Source organism: Rhipicephalus sanguineus, chromosome 2 (genome assembly GCF_013339695.2).
Source record: "Rhipicephalus sanguineus isolate Rsan-2018 chromosome 2, BIME_Rsan_1.4, whole genome shotgun sequence".
Lineage (NCBI taxonomy): Eukaryota > Metazoa > Arthropoda > Arachnida > Ixodida > Ixodidae > Rhipicephalus > Rhipicephalus sanguineus.
Window position 1 is genome coordinate 237,882,603 of NC_051177.1, and position 18,506 is coordinate 237,901,108.

The window sequence follows — 18,506 nt, forward strand, 5'->3', positions numbered from 1 at the left end:
AGTGTAGGTTAAGGTGGGCTGTTTTTTTTTTTAAATCACTAAAAAATCGTCAACATACATAAAAATTCTTAACACCGGCCCCCTTTTAAAAACTTGTTCTAGAGTCTTTTCAACCTTAGCAAGAACAATATCACACAAGATAGGGGCTACGCAAGAGCCTATGCAAACGCCATCGCGCTGCAAAAACGGCTGTTCGTCAAACATTATGAAAGTAGAATTTAAATAAAACTGCAATAAAGTAAAAAAAATTATCAACGGACAAGCCGGCTGGGTTCTGGATGGACACGTCACCGTTATCTATGCATTCTCTCACTGAAACCATCAGTTCCTTCAGCGGAAACAGAATAAAACAAATCCTGCACGTCTACTGAAAACAATAAGCAACATCGTCATTACCCTCTAAAAACTTTGCAACTTCGGCAGATATTTTTTTTCAAGAAACGGGTCGTCGACCACGAGAAGTTAAAGCTTTTTTAACAAGAACTGGCTAGCATTCCTCTGCCACATTCCCACTTCACTAACTATGGTTCCAAAAGGGAAATTCAGGCTTATGGGTCTGGCAGTAAAAAAATTACACCATTTCTCGCTAAAGGGGACCATGAGGCGATGCGAAGCCGGAGCACTTTGCACGATCGCGTCCGTTGGTGTTCTTTCGGCATGCTACCGGACCTCGCGTCGTGGAACGCGAAGAGGAACGCTACATGCGTCTTGTCTTCCCTCTAGCCTGGCCGTTATTCTCACAGGGCGAGCGGGGGAACGCAGTCGGCAGGAGTGCGAGAGGGCGGCAGCGTAGGAGAGGAGAGAGAGGGGGAGGGGACGCGCATGCGCAGAGGGTGTTGGCATGCGCCGGTGCTCATCGCGGCGTTGTGCAGGAGAGAATTTCGGCATGTCTAGTCCGCGTTTCAGAGGAAGAGTGGTAAGGGGGAGGGGAGAGGGGAAGTGGAGAGGGGGAGGGAGAGGGGGAGGGGAGAGGGAAGTGGAGAGGGGACGGGAGAGGGGTAGTGGAGAGGGTATGCGCATGCGCAGTAAGGGTGGTCCCGCCGCACACCACCACCACCGGATTGAACTCCGCCATAAGATACTTCGCATCTAAAACACGCTCAGGCTTATTACCTCTGCTGTTAGTTATGTCCCTCGCAAGCGTACTGCAATCTAACCACTTACACAACTCGACGAACTTCGTTTTAACTCGCACTTCACATTTCTTCACGGGGACGAAATCCTTGTTTATCGCTGCCTTCGCTTTTTCGTTGTAGATTCCCTTCGGTGGAACGGCGAACCCGCCTTCTTTATCGGCTTGGACAAGAAAGCATGTCACCACGTCTTTTAACAAACTAATACGGTGCAGGTCCGCATTTTTCGGAGCAATCGAAGGCAATCGAGACCTTCAGAAGACAGCGGTGCCGATTTTGTGTCCGTGTTGCGTGGTGTCCATGTCGGTCTTTCTTGTGGGTGTGTGTTCGCGCTGTTACTCCCATAATCTACGCAGGGCGAGCGCGAATTGTCACGCTTGCTACTTCAACTCGCCCATACTTTGGCTCTTCTAGCTAGCAGCTCAATTCTTTCGCAAACGCGGCCACTGCAGCGAGCAAAGTAACTTTAGTTTGGTCTATAGCTTCAACGCAAGCTTTGCGGTGAACAAAGTGTACGAAACTCCCCCTCAAGAGATAAGCGCGCGAGCGCGGTCGACCACACCCTGTATGTCAAAGTACAAGCCGGAGGCGCACGTCCCAGCTCCGGCGAAACACTAGACTGTTTTAGAATTGGGGAACTAAGAAATTTGCGAGCCGCCAGGGCGCATGCGCAGAACGCAAGCCACTCTCGGTTTCTTGCGCTCGCGCTGTCCCAAGAACCCGTAGCACCCTCCTTTGGGCGGCGAACAAAACCGGAGAGCGTGCAACCTCAAGAAAGCAAAGACGGCGCTTGGCAGTGGCACGTGAAGCCACGGCTCGCGTTCCCTGATGGCGTCGATTTTGGTCACTAAAATAAAACTTCATTTGGCTCTAGTTGGTACGTACTCCCGAGGCTAAAATTACAGTTGTTGTTGTTGTTGTACGCTCTGCCACATGGCTCATACCCACTCCGGGGGATTGGCCAAGCATTGATCTTATTTTGATTTTGCGCAGACGTATTTCTTTGTCCTTCTTACTTCTCCTTGACTTCTTTGTCCCTGCACCCATCTGAATATGATTTCATCTCTTCGCATACCTAATACGCTATCATCCTTGTTACACATTTTGGTTTAGAGCGTTTGTTGTGTGCGCATGTGAGGTAAGGTTGCCTTACGCTTATATATGCACTGGCGCATGAAAGAATAAAGCAGTTGTTATAGTCAGCGCTTGTGTCGTACGTTTTGTTTCTTCGAGGGTGTCTTGTGCGTTTGCGCTGTAATTTTAGCCTCAGGATTCTGGTCACGGTGTCAGATATATACCGTGATTCTGGTTCAGTCGTCTCGTTTCTTCTCTCTTGTGGCATAAGCCTACAAGAGCCAAAGCATTCTCACTAGCTCATGCCACCACGAGCCACGGGACGCTCTTCTTTTTCCCTGGCTGACTGGCCACGAGTGGCGCGGCGCTACAACCCCAAAATGGATGTTCTATGTCCAGTACTTGCAAGCCTTCAGTAGGCATCATGACTCGACGATTTACAGTAGAACGTGATATGTGTGAGGTCTTGCGTCTAGTACTATCGAACGCAGCAATGTAGTTTAAGCTCACGTGTATCTTTTTAACACAAAAGTGTTTTATGCCGGGGTTCGCCAAGACTTCAGTGACGTATTTTCGTCACAGAAATGACGTCGAAAAAATGTACATGATCAGATGGCAAAGAAAAAAAGTTCCGTCAACGGGCATCGAACCCACGACGGCTCGGTCCGCAATAACAGATGCCGGGCGCGCTATCCACTAAGCCACGGTCTTTTTTTTTTTTTGCTTTATTGCCTGCTTCCAGACATAAACCACATCACAAACACATAGAATAAATAACATCAAATGTTGTCCGTCCTGCTGGACAGACATCAATTTTAAAATTCCTTGAGCACTGTCAAGGGTTCCACTCTCGATAACCACTCAGGTACAATCTCCTGCGTTTTCTGCAATTCAACAAATTTCGACATACACTCTCGAAATTACATTCTTGCGGGCCTTGCATCTGGATCGCGGTGAAATCCTGCCATACGAGCCCGCCATAGACAGTGGAGGCCGGTTAACATTATTAAGACTAAGGGCAATCCATTCTCATTATCTATTGGGAGAAACCTGATACCGTATTGATCTAACGGGAATTCCTTCTTGATTGTCCTCTGTAGTACATCCCAAAAGTACACGCCCTCCCAGCAATGTAGGAAAACATGGTCAATAGTTTCTGGCTTATTACAGATAAGGCAGTTAGTTGGGCCTCACCAAACATGTGGCATCAAGGGACGTTCCATTGTGACTAATATACACAAATTTCGATGTGTGCTTGAGTGTTGCGACGCCAGTCAAGGCGGTGTAGCGATTCTGCAACTCGATCTCGAAAAGGCGTTTGACTGCGTTTCTCATGTTCTGTTACTTGCCATACTAGACCACGTAAATGTCGGTTCCATACTCAGAGATGGGGTAGCTTTGGCATACCGCAACTGCACGACACGTTTAGTGGTTAACAAGTCATTGGGTGCCCCCATTAAGATAAAGCGATCCGTCCGTCAGGGCTGTCCGCTTAGCCCTCTACTGTTCAGCATCTACATAGAATCCCTGTGCTTGGCAATAAGTGAAAACAGCAGCATTCACGGCTTTAGGTTGCAGGCATCAGAAGTCAAAATTCTGGCATACGCGGACGATGTCGCAGTTTGTTGCACCGACAAAGAAAGTGTTGCACAGGTTATCACTGTAGTAAAGAATTTCGGCAATGCAACTGGTAGTCTGGTAAATTGGGGAAAGTGCTTGGGTTTTTGGCACGGAGTGTGGTCATCTAGACCAGGATTTTTCGCCAATGTTAAGTGGGGGACGACACCTGCCAAATATCTAGGTGTACCACTCGAATACTACAAAGACAATGATAACTATTGGCAAGAACAGGCAAGAGTAATTCAGTTGAAAGCGAATAGGTCGAAGGGTAATCACCTATCAATGTTCTCAAGAACTAAGCCACGGTCACAGACTCTAGAGGCATTACAAACGCGCCTTTTATATCTACCACTCTCCCGGTCAGCGGGGTGGTGTTGCCCTCTGGGAGCGGTAAAGTAATTCATCATTACTGTGGCCTCCGCGATTAGTACCTGCAACGCGTTACGCGTTCGTCCCATTCGGCGCGTTTTCAAAGGAATTGCAATTTTGTCAATGCCTTAACACACCGCGAGGTGGCGACCTTAACCCAAGCATCGTAAACGCGTCGGCCTCGCTCATAGCATTACGCTAATCAAACCAAAAATAGCTCTGCGACGCGCGCTTGCCTCACCTGGCTGTAACACCGCGTTCCCCACCTACGCGCTCGCTCCGAGAAAAATCGCGGTCGGGCTAACGGGGCGGCACGACGCGGTTTGCGTTTCCCTATCCGCCTCGTGCGCTGCTGCTTTCAGTGGTACTGGTGGCGCCACCAACGGCGGACGGTGGCGATAGGTGGATATGCGCGGCTCATAGAAGCCGTGGGCAAAGCGCCTGTTACTCTCCGTTTTAGGGGCGAAGCTCCTTAAGGCGGCACCCGTTCGTCCCTCGTCGTGCTCGTAGTAGTGAGTAACAAGTCTTACCCTTTGACCTCCAAGGTGGTGCCGGTGGGAGATTTCTCCTGTGCGTTGTTGAACAATAAAAAATTCGCAGCGTGCGCGTTAACTAAAAGCCGAATTCTTCTGTCTCTGTAGAAGTGTAAGTGTTAGCTAAAAGCCGACTTCTTCTGTCTCTCATTCCCATTAGCAGCCATTGTTTACCTCCAAGGTAGTGCCTGGTGAGATTTCTCCTGTGCGTGATTAAACAATAAAAATTTTGTTCAAAACGCCGTTGATTGATGAAATAAACCAACGAAAGACGCCAGATGTTTTGTAAAAACAAAACGAAAGAACGCCAGATGTTTCTAAAGCAAAACGAAAAAGACGCCAGCTGCTTAACGAAAGACGCAAGGTGTTTTCTAAAGCAATGGTTTTCTAAACAATGAAAATTCACAGCGTACATGTAAAATTAAAGTGAGCTGCAAGTCGTCATAACTCATCGAACCTTTAGTATAAACGCGCCCGATCTCACGTCGGTGATGATGTACTGGGCAGAATTCACGGAAGATTCACGGTTTACCGATGAACCTCCGCAGCTTCGCCCACTCATCATCATTCACTCCGTGGATATGCTGTGATTTTTTCTATGCATGTTTCATTCTGGTTTGATATTTGTACTGCCGACGCTGCTCCACTAGACAACCATGCCGTCTGTTACGTCGATTGTTCTATATTATTTGTTTTAAAATGATAGGCCCATTTTTTTATGCGTGCGCGCGATGCACTGCGTACGTTTCTTACGTGCATGTGTCCAAGTTGTTTGCGTGATCTGTTAACACAGATGAAATAAAAATTGTTGCAGTACAAAACAGCATTCTTGTTTTATTGAACACCCCAAACAGTACAACAACAATGACTATTACGGCTGTATGCCTGCTCAAGAAACGCACAAGAGACACGCGATTTTATCTTCGCCCAACACTCGTAGCACTCAACTAGGCCAAGAAAACCAAAATCTAACTTGCTGAACGTTTCAACAGCCGTCACACAGCTGCATAATAATGCGTGAAAGTACTGTAGCAAATGACCAACAAACATTCACACAGCGTTTTTTTTTTTTGTTCACAGACCGTATTAACATATGAGAAAGTTCTAACTGCATTGCAATCACATATTTCGGAATATCTAATCACTTTCACCATTGAAGCCACAATCCTCTAACACATGCGCTTTAAATTGAGCATGGCATTACTCAGACTTAAATAGGAAATGCGCACGCGTGGCATTACTCAGATTTATATAGGAAATGCGCACGCGTGCAATGTATCTCGTATGCTAGATTCTCCTTTGGTACGTGCAGCTCAAAATAAAATGCGATTGTAAAAGTAATGTTCGTGGAGTAGCGAGCACATAGCAGGACAACTACTTACAGCTTCACTTACCTTTGCGAAAACGGTATTCCAATTGCAATTCAATATTAACCGACGCAACAACGATAACAAGACGCTTGTTGCACACAGGCGTACCAGGTTGACGCTCGAGGCCAAGCGCGGTATTTTAAGTGTAGCACAATTGTGCAGTACGCTAGAATATTCTGGCACAATGTCGTCAAGCTTGCAGTCACTTCAGCGGTTCCCACGATGTGGCACCAGTTGACGTCCTCGCGTCATCAAACTGCTACGACGCCGAGAACTACGCACACAGCTGACTTGGAAAAACGCGGTCTTGCAGGAGGCCGTCTTGTCCCGCAACCAACGGCCAAAAGTGCACAACTGAGGCGTCTGAAACATTGCCGTTGATGAGATGGCAGCTGAACGAAATCAGGGCTCATCGTCCGACGTGTGGCCACCGCCTTAACACAATATTAACGTCGCAACGTTCAAGGAAGACGCGACGAAAGCGACGAGCCCAGCCTGTCTTGTCGGGTGCGCTACAGCTACAGCACAGTGCACAGCGCGCGCTCTCACGGCCACCGAAAGAAATAAAAGAAAGTGGAGAGAGGGGCACCTAGGAGCATCGCGTATCGTTGGAAGCAAGAGGAAGTGTTGCGTCGTCGGTGTGGCGTATTGTCGAGAGATGGCGCTAGTTTGTTTTTGCGCATAAAGCCCCTATACTTCGTAAAAGTACCGCCATCTGCTCTCCCCTCCGCCGCCTCCTCTCCTGCGCGCTCTCGCGCGCGACGGCGGCGCCCCCTCGAACGCGCCACGCGGACGCGCGAAGCTTTCAGGCCGGTTGCGCGCTGGCGCTGCCACTTCAGCCACAGCTTTTCTAGTCCAGCCGTGGTCGCGTGCCATGTCTCGCATACGGCTGTGTGTAATGACTATTATTTCTGCGTTCATTTTCTCAGTTGGTGTAGGTGTGCGCACCATCTAATTCCCTTACAGCGCGCCAGGAGAGCTGCTGCAAGCAATGTACAGTTTGTAGCAAATTGCATGTCGTTTACGGTTCTTTTCGGAGCGCCGCGTTTCCCCGTGTATTTATTGCATCGGCAAGAAATATTTACATGGCAGCTGTGATGTCAAGCCACGCCATTTGGGAAGGAATAGTTCCCGTGCGTATAAACTATCTCTATCATATATAACTGCAGCAATGCCTGCAATTCCCATGAAGGTGCTCGATCAAAATTTCATGACATTTCACATATGTTACTTCTCCTCGGCCTGCCCGCCGCGGTGATGTAGTGGTTTCGGCGCTCGCCTGCTGACCCGAAGGTCGCGTGTTCGGTCCCGGCCGCGGCGGTCGCAATTCGATAGAGGTGAAATGCTAGAGGCCCGCGTACTGTGCGATGTCAGTGCACGTTAAACAACACCAGATGGTCAAAATTTCATTTCCGGAGCCCTACACTACGGTGTGCCTCATAATCATATCGTGGTTTTGGCTCGTAAAGCCACATGTATCATTCTTATCTCCTTTGCCTGCCCAATGACGTGTGCGCGCAGTACGCCGTTCAGGGATGTTCGGCCTGTGCGGAGCAGCTTGCACCTTTTGTCGTATGCATGACGCTTATATGTTAACTGACAATAAATGAAGTTAATAAACCAACTCACTTTTTTCAAAATGATCCTAGACAAAAAAAAAACAAGTTAGGTGGAACGGTAACGGACTGCGCGGTTGACTCGCTCGTCCTGCGCTCGTCCTGTGCTCTACTTCTTCTTGTGTTCCGTAAACCGCGCAGTTTTTTACCATTCTATGTCATACCAACTAGCCCCCCAGCGCACTTTACTCAAGTTAGGTGGAAATCTTATCACAGCAGCAAAACACCATAAGCGTCGGAGAACGTTCTAAACATGAATGAACGTTTATTAAAATAACCGCATGGCTGCGCTTTGATTGAAATTTTAAATTTATTGCTTTGATCTACTGCGCGTCAAACAGGCATCTGCTGCAACTACCGCAGCGTGTTGAAACTTATGCGCTAAATCTGTGACGCGATAATTCATGATGACACGCCGGCCGATGAGCCGCGGTCCGCTGAACTAAAGCCCCGCCCATATTCCGAATTTGCAAAAAGTTCTGACTGTCACACAGAAGTGGTTCGCCAAATTAGACAATATGATGGAGGAGCTGTACGCAAATGCACTGCTTTCGATAAATCCTGCGCGCTAGGTTCTTTTTTTTTTTTTTTGGCTATCGCACTTTCATTTCGACGCTCGCTCCGTCTTCGCCCTTCCATCCGCACATCACAGTGAAAGGTTAGTAGAATATGTGGAACACAACCTAGTGTTCTAGTGCACGACATTCGTTCTTTCAGAGTTATTAATATGTGGGGTTTTACGTGCCAAAACCGTGATATGATCAGGAGGCACGCCGTAGTGGAGGCCTCCGAAAATTTCGACCATCTGGTGTTCAAGACAGTCACTTGCTCGAGAAAGTGACTGCCTTGGTGCATGACAAATAACACGAAATTTCGCGTGACATTGAGTAAGTAATACACCACATATCTCACACGGCAAAGCAAGACGCCTGTCAAGAGTAAAAACGCACGAGCACTTACCTCACAAAGCCGCGCCGATCTCGGCTCGAAGTTTGCTCGGCCGATTCTGTGGAGCCAGATTTTCCGGCGACCTTCATTTTCTTTTCCGCACGGAATGCAAAAAAACTTTTTCCCATGGGTGTCACGGTTATGGCAGCCAAACGCACAGCAACCCGGCATCGCGACAATACGAGCGAGACGCACACATACGCTTCAAACTTCGTGCACTTCACATGGGGCGAACACACAGCAAATGGCACGTCGGAGCGTTCAACATGGCGCCGAGAGGCGCGCGCTACCACGTGACCGCAGTCGCCCTATCAGAGGCGTGGTGAGGAGGAAGCGGCGTAGATCAAGAGAAAGCTGTACCTTTCCGTAGGTATAGGGGCCTTATTTGCGCAACGAAATCGCAAACTTCATTCAAAATGCATGGGATCCTATGGGGGGTTGGGAGAGGGTACAACCGCCTTAGCCGAGCGGTGGCGCCACCATACCGATGCACGAGGCGGATAGTGCGGCCCTGGTGCTCAATAGCATTTTAACATGCCGCACGATGGCGACCAAGTTCTGCGTCGAATATACGACGCTCTTCTGGCTATCACAACTCGTTCTCTGATTGCGCTTTCACCGTTAACTACTACAGCTACCACAAGAATTTGTTTAATCATTGAGCATGGATGTTAGTCGTCGGCATGGAGATGTACTACCAAGCATCAAAGTGGGTGCATTCACGTTAAACGGTACTATAGTTGCCAGACATCAATATACATTGTGCAAGCTCTCTTATATAATGTACAGTAAACATTCAGTTACTTCTATAAGGGCACGTTTTACTATCGTGTTATTCCGATTCCTATGACGGAGGGATCAACCATGTTTTTTTGTAAATGTTCCCTTCTTGTTCATCCCTTAATCCCCTTCCCCCAGCATAGCATAGCGAACCGGACACGCGTCTGGTTGACCTTCCTGTCTTTCCTTCCTCTCCCTCCTCCTGCTCCAAAATGGAAAACTAGCGTAGATCGCCAGCGATACGACGCAAACGCAGCGCGGGCAACAATGCAGCATGGCCCGCGTCTCGCGTAATATTAATTTTGCCACGTGTGGTTTCCCGTGCGTTCACCCAACGCCGCGTGTGTTTGTATTCTGCCTTTAATATATTGGATAATGAATTACGCATGGCGTAATTGTCCAGTAAAGAAAAAAAAACGCATGGCGTAATTGTCTAAGGCAGCATGCTGCAGAGCGAGGGGCTGCATATTCAAATCCCCGGGCGCGCACATAGGAATTTTTTTTTCTTCTGAATTATTCCTATTTCAGGATTTTATGAATATATGCATAAATATACATATCCGGCACATGACGGCGACGGCAAAACTTCAAAATTGACCACTGCTACACAGGTGGCGCTGGGTTTCTTGGTCTGCGCACCCAGCGAAGCGCTGGAAACTAGCGTATAACAACTTCGCTGTATAAAATCATTTGAGAGTCAGCGCATGTCTTGTGCACTTGTTGTGTTTCGTCTTTTTCTTTTGTGAGCGCTGCTCAGCCTTCACTATGAGTCATCCGTGAGGCGCGCGCACATGGTCTCTTCAAGAGGAGGCGCCCGAAGCGAAGCTCCGTAGGTGGACCCGTCAGCGCGTGGCGCCGCAACGGCTGCGATACGATGTGAAGTCTTCTCTCCTATCTCCTCTTCCTTGCTCTGTTGTCGTAAAATTGCGAGTTTCTTGTTCCTTTAAGAGAAATAATGGGTGCCGTACTTGGTGGCAGCAGACGCACTGATAGCAAGCCGCGTTCTACTATGTTCCACTCCCCCCCCCCCCCCCCACCCCCCCGTCTACGAAGCTGCGAAAGGGAGCCAATTTATGGCGTCGATCAGCGTAGATCGCTGTCCAGCCACTCGATCCGTTGTTTGAGTTATTTTTCAAACCTCTCAGTTTGGCTCAGACGCTCGAGCAGACAGCTCGAGTTACACGTTACACGTTACAGCTCGCCTTCATTTCTTGGGCGAGGCGATGTTGTCGACACCAGCGGCGACGGCAGCATTATGCGCATCGGTTGTACACATGGCGCAAGAATATTACTTAAAAGGACCATGACAACCAATTTTCGCTCATAATCTGAGTTATGTGGGGTAATCTTTCGTGTTCACAAACAAGCTGGCAAAATGTCAGCGCGTTTGGTCGAGAACTTTATTATAATGAATATTTTTATAAACACGCGAGCGGCCCGAGAGTCTGACAACATTGGCGCAATCGCGAGCCGTGACGTAACAAGCCACTTGCTTTGCGAGCGTCTGTATTCCGGCCAAAGATTTTGTTTTGTAGCCAGCTGGGCGTACAATGGAGCTTTTTAAGCATTCTTCGGCTTGGCATTGAGATCTGAACGATTTGCAGCGGCTGAAACTTAGGTAGATGACGACGGCTCCACATCATGCAGCACATGACGTCACACATGCCACGGCAAAATGGCGGTCGCCCGCAGTGGGCGGGGTTTAATGCCAACGACTTCTAGGGCTCAAAAATTATTTTAATAAAAAATTATTTTACACTCCATTTTTTCAAATATGTACAGGTAGAATAAACCCTCTACTTCTATTTTGGTGGGTGACCGTGTCATGGCCCCTTTAAAGGGACACTAAAGAGAAACAATGAATTGGTTTAGATTGATAAAGTGTGCTCGGAGAACTCTTGTGTAGTTTATTTCCCCACCATAGGTTTATTATTAGAGGAGAAAACCAGTTGAAAGTTTCATTTTTAAATTTCGCGCCGAACTTTGTAATTCGTGACGTAAAAGACTTCAAAGAGCATTTAACGTATTTTGGCGCCACTGGCTCGACGAAATTTCCACAGACTCGTTATGTCAAGTCTCTGGCCCCCTCAGAGGACAATGTACTTCGATTTAACCGATTAGGAACTACGTAGGCCCAAGCAGGCGCCGTCAAGATACGTGACGTCACGGCAAATGGTGCGCGAATTCCAAGGTGGCGTCGCCACCTGTATTTTCTTTTTGCGCGTTTTCTCGTTTATTAAGCGTCTTCGCGCAGAAAGCGTGGTGATTTTGGTATCGTGGAAGACTACTTTACTAATGCGAGAAAAATCGTTTTGCTCTTTAGTGTCCCTTTAAGACAGATACGGCAAATGTTCTGACGTAAAGCGCGCACTAGTTAACCTTCCCTCAGGTGAAGCCGGCATCTGTTTCCCCAATAGTGTCTCTCACACCAAGTGTCACACCAAACGGCACCGCGTTAAAGTCTGTTTATTTTGAGTGCTCGTCACGAGCTTTGCGGTGAAGAGTGCGATCGTCTGCATGCAAGTGCGTTTGCGAAGACTGTTAAAAAAGTACTGATATGAATTAGGAAAATAAGAGACCTATAAAAAAGGCTTGAGCTCTGTACATAGATGTATATGTAGATATATAGTATACACACTATCATTGGTTACATATCTAATTTGTTTAAAAGCTCGTCGATCTCGCACCGCAGGTTTTCATAGAACATATCTTCCTTCGCAGGTGCAACTCGTGCAGTTCGTCGTTCTGATGGTGCACAACTCACTCCCGCTGTTCTTCGCGGGACATTTTGTGCGCTCATTCTCGGTCATCCTCGTCGTTGAGGGGCTCATCTTCTTCGCATGGTTCTCGGCCTTTTACCTGGATACCTACAGACGTTCCAAGGAGGCAGTCATGATCTTCGAATGTCACAAGACCGACTGAACAGGCAACGTCAACATCAGTGACTCGGGCACTTTGTGTTCGCATCTGAGAGTGGAGGATCAAATATGGTTCCACACACAAAATTTGTAAATATCTTTCTTGCATTTGGCTGACTCGCAGTGAGCGTGGACCACCACATCTTTCCTCGGCCCTAAAAGAATATGTGCACGAGCCAGTCCGTGCTCATCTTGAAACAGGGCTATAAGACACATACAAAAAAGCAAACAAGAACGCTCGCGGTTGTCCTTCTGTCCTTTCGCTTCTATTCAAATAAAAAAATCCACGCATAATCATTCTTGCAAGTTGTCTAAATGATGCGTAAGCGTACATCATCAACAATTCTTGGGCGAAATTTCTTAGACAACAGACGAAACAGACACGGACGTCCGTTGTCTAAGAAATTTTGCGCAAGAAGTGTTGACCATGGAGTACCAACTAGCTCGAACCCACATCTTGGTAAGCGTACAGTTTCACTGAAGGTTGCAGCATTCCAAGAACATTGCTTCCGGGCACCATCGCTATTGCGTCTTTCATTGTCTTTCTAGCGTCCGTCAACGTCAGACACGGCCCCATGGTAAGCGTATCCTGTGACCACCGAAATGCGCGTCTGGAGTCAAACTTTCCCAAAGTTCGAATTTTTCATGTCCTCTATAGACAGGGCTTTTCGAGGCGGAAGTCCTAGATGTGTTATCAAATGCAAAAAAGTCACAGTTTCGCCGCAAGGGCGAAGCAATGAATGCGATAGCAAGAAAAGCGGCCCGTGATGGACGCGCTGCGACTACCGTGCGTCCATCACTACCCGGCAGCTATTATACAGTTTTAATTTCACGTACGTAGGGACTTCTCATACGCAAACGTGAAAAGTACACGTACGTTACGTGCACGACATCTGAAACGCTTTCAGCTACACGCACGCGACGCGCGGTGAGAGCTGCCACGTAACTCGATCTGCTGAGAATCATGAACACTGCGGCAGTTTGTTCGAGCGCCCGCGCGAGCAGACAGCGGAAGGGCAAGATTCTCGCTGCGCAAATATAAGAAGCGAGAGAGTTGGCCGACGCCTTTAAGTGCGCCCGCGCGCTCCTAGCGCCATCTCGCTGGTAATGAAGAAACGCTTATAAGCGCCTCCGTCTCGGAGGACTTCAAACGGTGAAGGGTGTGTATATAAGGCTCGCCGTTAGCTGCCGGAGGTATATACGCTTTGTGGAGTAGTGCTTAGCGCACCGCGCTGCGCATTGAGAGGTCGCTGGTTCGATTCCGCGCTTCGGAAGCATTTTTCTGACTTATTTTTCTTTGGGATGTTGATGTATATATACATACTTATACATATACGCAGCATGACGGCGGCGACGGCGACGGCGACGGCAAAAATCAGCCGAGACTGTCCATATAATTGCTATCGCAATAAAAGGGATTGTCAGCGTCAGCGCCCTCAAGACGATTGTTACAAAAAAGTAACGTAATCACATATGGCGTCGTCTATGATTTTAGCACATCACGGATCTAATTGGGACGTCATGAGGACGTCACATCACATGGTGTCGTCTCGTGATTAAAGGTCGGCTGATTCTGGAGGAAGTGCAACGGCACGTTAGGTGCAGAAATGTTCTCGTGGGATCAAGGCAATCGACATAGAGGAAAAAGAATAAGAACAAGAGGAGATGGATTTCGCCTTCTAGCGGCCTTATGCGAACTGGGGACCGTGTGCGCGCTGCACAAAAAACTCGAAATATTTATTTCATTATTGTTTACAAATACTGCAATCCCGCTACGAGACATTCGCAGGATGGGGATACAACTTTATAATATCACTTGCAAGGCAAACAAAAACAATAATACAATCAAAAATATAGCAAGTAAGTACTGGTACTGTTGGGACTCCGGGCCCTGCAGGTCTCATTAGTGGCAGCTGGCCCCCGTCGTAGGATCCATCGCCCAACAATTCAGAGAGAAGAGGTGCTCGTACGAACGACAGAGATTTATTAACATGGTAAGTTGAGAAGAATTGATCAAGAGAGATCCAAAGAGAGAGAGCGTTTACACAAGGTCTCCGGCTTTTTATAGCTCCGCGTTGCCAACCCTGGGCGCACTGTCCGCATCTTCAGTAGGTTGGCTAGAATAGGGAGGTGTGAAAAGCGGCCGCGGAAACCGGTCCCCAAGTTGCACCGATGCCGCCAGGGGCGCTGTACGCAGGGGCGCGTGGCGGTGAGCAGACGACGTACAGCGCAGCTCTGCTTACGTTCGACGAATATGGCTCGCGCTATTTTTTGCGTGCGACACTTTGCAGCGTTAATCGTCTTCTTTTCCCCTCAGCGATTGTACTAATAAAGGGTAGCAAGCTTCCTCTCCTCATTTGAAAAACAGGGTTCGTATATTTATCACGGTAGCAGGCTGCATGCCGAGTAGCACTGCGCGCGCCAGAGTAATATTCCATGGTAAAAATATAAAACAGCACTTTCTTAAACACAAGACGAAGGAAAGATTTTTGTTGACACAAAAGCCGTGTTTGTCCGTAATGACAGCTACACAAGAGAAGTGGCTGAGGAATTCCACATATCAAGGAAAGCAAGTGATTGCGTTAGCCAACCTTCCCTGGCGTTATCATCGAAGGAAATGGGCCTGTTAAACAGGGGTGACTAGGAGATCACACGAGGCTGTGCCTTAGTTGGACAAGTGAATCATCTTTGGCAATGAGCATGCGCGCTCGCCTTAAAAAAGTACGTGTCGTTTTTTTCATTAAACCGGTTGCAAGTAAAATCAGCGCCGTGTGTGTCTCTTCTTTCCTTCGTCTTGTGTTTAAGAAAGCGCTGTTTTATATTTTTACCATAGAACCTCACCAACTCGCCCAATTTGCGTGTCTTCTTCAGAGTAGTATTGCTCGCGGCATTTCGCACACGCCACTTTTAAACACAGAGTTTGTTTGTTTTTTCGCTTGCGTCATGCCATTTTACCAATTGCCATTATGTATCACTGCAACTCATTCAAGTCATTTTCAGTGCTTATTCAGATTGCTAAGCTGTTTTTTAAGTGAATTGTTACTTTTGATGTTCGAAAAATGTACGGACATTCAGAATTGTGGTTCACAAAAAATTACGCTTTCATCTGTTTTTGTTGGAAAGTTACGGTCCATTTTTTGTGACTACACTCAAATCGAAAATGACATGTATGAAAATTTTAGTTCTTGTTTTTCTCGAAACTTGATTTTCAGTAGGTTTTTGTTGCGAAAAAACTCATAGCTATGGACCAGATCAATATTTTCCCACGAAACTTTCCATGCTTCTTGCTTAGACATTTACCTGTTCCTGTGCAATGAACTAGAATCATTGAAACAATGAATAAATTTTGATGTTATAATATTTCAATTGAAATGCAACCTTCTGAAATGACACGACCTTTGGTTTTAGGCTATGATATACCTAATAATTACCATAGCGCCAGGATCTTAGTTCATCGCAGAGCCTACGCACACAGCTATAATGCTGCGAAGACATTTTCTGTTTGTATGGTTGGATTGGTAGTTATGACTATTGCCGTGATGGCTGCATTATGGGTAATATTAATAATTACATTAAAATTACCTTCCGTTTTTTTACTGAACACAATTGCAGAGCCCCTTTAAACTGTTCTCCCAAAGGCAAACACAAAACAATCAATCTTGGGTCAAAATCTAAGATTTCTGAAAAGGTGGCAACATACCTAAAAAATTTCCTGCTCTCGCACCCATTCTACCCATTACTATGCACTAGCTGCTGGTCAAAACGTAATGTGTGCGTTTTGTCGGTAGGTTGAAAGATTTATTAGTTCAAAAGGAAACACATTCCTACACGAAGCAAGTTTATTTGAACTCTGCAATAAAAAGCTATCTACAGAACACAGGTCTTAGCCCACTTGGCTTTCTTTTCTTCCTCCTCATGCTTAACCCCTTTTAAAAAGAAATGCACCCGAATTAAGGAATAAAAGTGTACAACAGATCACGTTGTACGCGCTGTCGTTCATTTCAGACTACGCAATACCAACTCGTTAATTGCCCATGGCAATTAACGTCGTTCCCTTCTACGTGTCTTCCGTCGAAATGCTTCTCGCACTGTGTTGAGTTCTCTGTCAGCTGCCTTTCAGATCTCGGTATCGCACGACCTTACTTCTAAAATAACTCTTTTCATCTCAGTACTCGGAACAAAGATGCCTTTTCTGTCGACGACCAGTACTCAGAGTTTCAGCCAGGAACGAAGCAACAACGTCCAGTTTTGTTCTTCGTTTCATAGGACATTATCCTCACACCTCAAAAATCCATGATCCTCTAACAATAAGCACCACTTGAACGATGAAAAATACGACATCGCGTTGCCGAGTGCTAGGCTTTCCTCCTGCAATCTGCAACGGCGGCGGCCGCACCATGCAGCGCCCCTTGCAGCAGCGCCCCTGGCGGCCTCGGCGCGCACAGGAACCCTCTCTGGCAAGGGAAACGCGCTGCGCTCAGCACACCTCCCCATTCTAGCCACCCTGTCTACAGCCAATACGGTGTCCGGTGGTCTCGGCGCTCCATCCACGGAGGGGAAAAGACACCACACAACACATGCAGGGGGCACAATCTAAAACGATGTCCAAATATGGTCACAAAGTAAGAATGGCAGACTGGGCTTGTTGGTTTAACATATTTGAAGTTTAAGGCGCGAATAAGACACGGACGAAGATAAGGAACACACACACACAGCGCCACTTTCAACAAAGATATATATCGAAAGAGCATAGAACATATTTATACACCAAGCGCGCCGTCATCGTGCCTCAATGCGCAGTCGCATTCAAGTAGTGTAACTTTTTTGGCGATAATGAAATGGAGGCAACGCTGAGGCATAGATCACTTGGTTCGATTATTTTCTTATCCTCAATAATTAGTCGTACTGATTTATCGGGACTTCGGCCGACTACCGCACCGGCGCTAAAGTCAGGAACGCAATGACAATCTCGGCAGTGTATCGCGAGATGGCCCTCTCTGCCATTTCTGACGTTATTATTATGCTGTCTTCGCCTGTCATTCAGGCATTGTTCGGTCTGGCCTACGTAGCTTCTACCACACGACAAGGGGATCTCGTAGACCACACCCTTCTGACAGCTTACATGCTTGTTCTTGTGGTTCACAATGCAGGCCGGAGCTTTCCTGAGGAAAGGGCTAGTCATCTTGCAGAGCCTGGAAAGTTTTAACGGGGCAAAGAAGACCACCTTTACATGAACATGTTCGGCAATCTTTTTCAAATTATGGGATACGCGGTGTACATAAGGGATCACAGCAAGCTTAACATGGCTCTGGGGCGGCTCCTCACTTAAAAGGCGGTTCCGCGACTTCCTCAACATCATCTCCGCCACAGACACCAGAACGTGCTGTGGGTAGCCTGCCTCCTCAAGACGGTCGACCTGCTTGAGAAAACTGTCAGCTGCTCTGTGTGAGCAGGATTTCTTAAACTGACTCTCTTCGTCCCATTTGTTCTTTTTCCTTATAAGTATGTTCTTAAGCTACACAGGCATGACAGGTCTTAAGCTTTTTGTCTGTAGGCACCCCCTGCACCCACCACGTATTTATACCTAATCGTGAAACAAACACTATATTTCGAAATCGGCGTCCAGATTTTAGTCATGTTGAAGATAGGTATCGATATGTTGTTGGAATCCTGCCACCATGTACCCTTCAGAAACGACCCATAAGTGATATATGAGAAAGCGCTTCTTTTATATGGCAACGTTAGCTGACATTTAGTACGACTAAGCCCCCCCCCCCCCCCCCCGGGCGTTACTGTCCTGGCCCTTGCGGGAGTAAATTGAATGCAGCCCGTTAGCTGAGGTGTGTTTGAGACCCCTGATATAGCGGAAAAAGGCGAAAGTTTCAATGTTAAGAAACTGGAAACACAAAGCAGGCTGTGCATGTCCACCTCGCGTCACATGACCACTGGGGGCCATGGCGGCGCCACGGAAAAAAAAATGTGTCTGTATAGGAATTCTATGTAACAAGACTCCGTGCAGTCCTTTCGTTTTAGTAGAGGGCTGGTAATTTCAAGAACGTTTCCCCGCTTTCGAGCTCTGTCATCACTCTTGCGATAAGTTACACGTATATATCTTTATATTACATTTATTACTTCGATTACAGAA

The 18,506-nt window shown here is 47.3% G+C and overlaps 1 protein-coding gene across 1 annotated transcript in view; it reads left to right on the forward strand.

The window, feature by feature from the left end:
• Nucleotides 1–12,451, forward strand: part of LOC119384176 (elongation of very long chain fatty acids protein AAEL008004) — a 582,544-nt gene extending 570,093 nt beyond the window's left edge. The window contains exon 4 of the mRNA XM_037652454.2: nt 12,165–12,451. Coding sequence (XP_037508382.1) covers nt 12,165–12,365 — 201 coding nt within the window. The 3' untranslated portion in view covers nt 12,366–12,451. The remainder of the gene's footprint in view (nt 1–12,164) is intronic.
• The last annotated feature ends 6,055 nt before the right edge of the window (nt 12,452–18,506 follow it).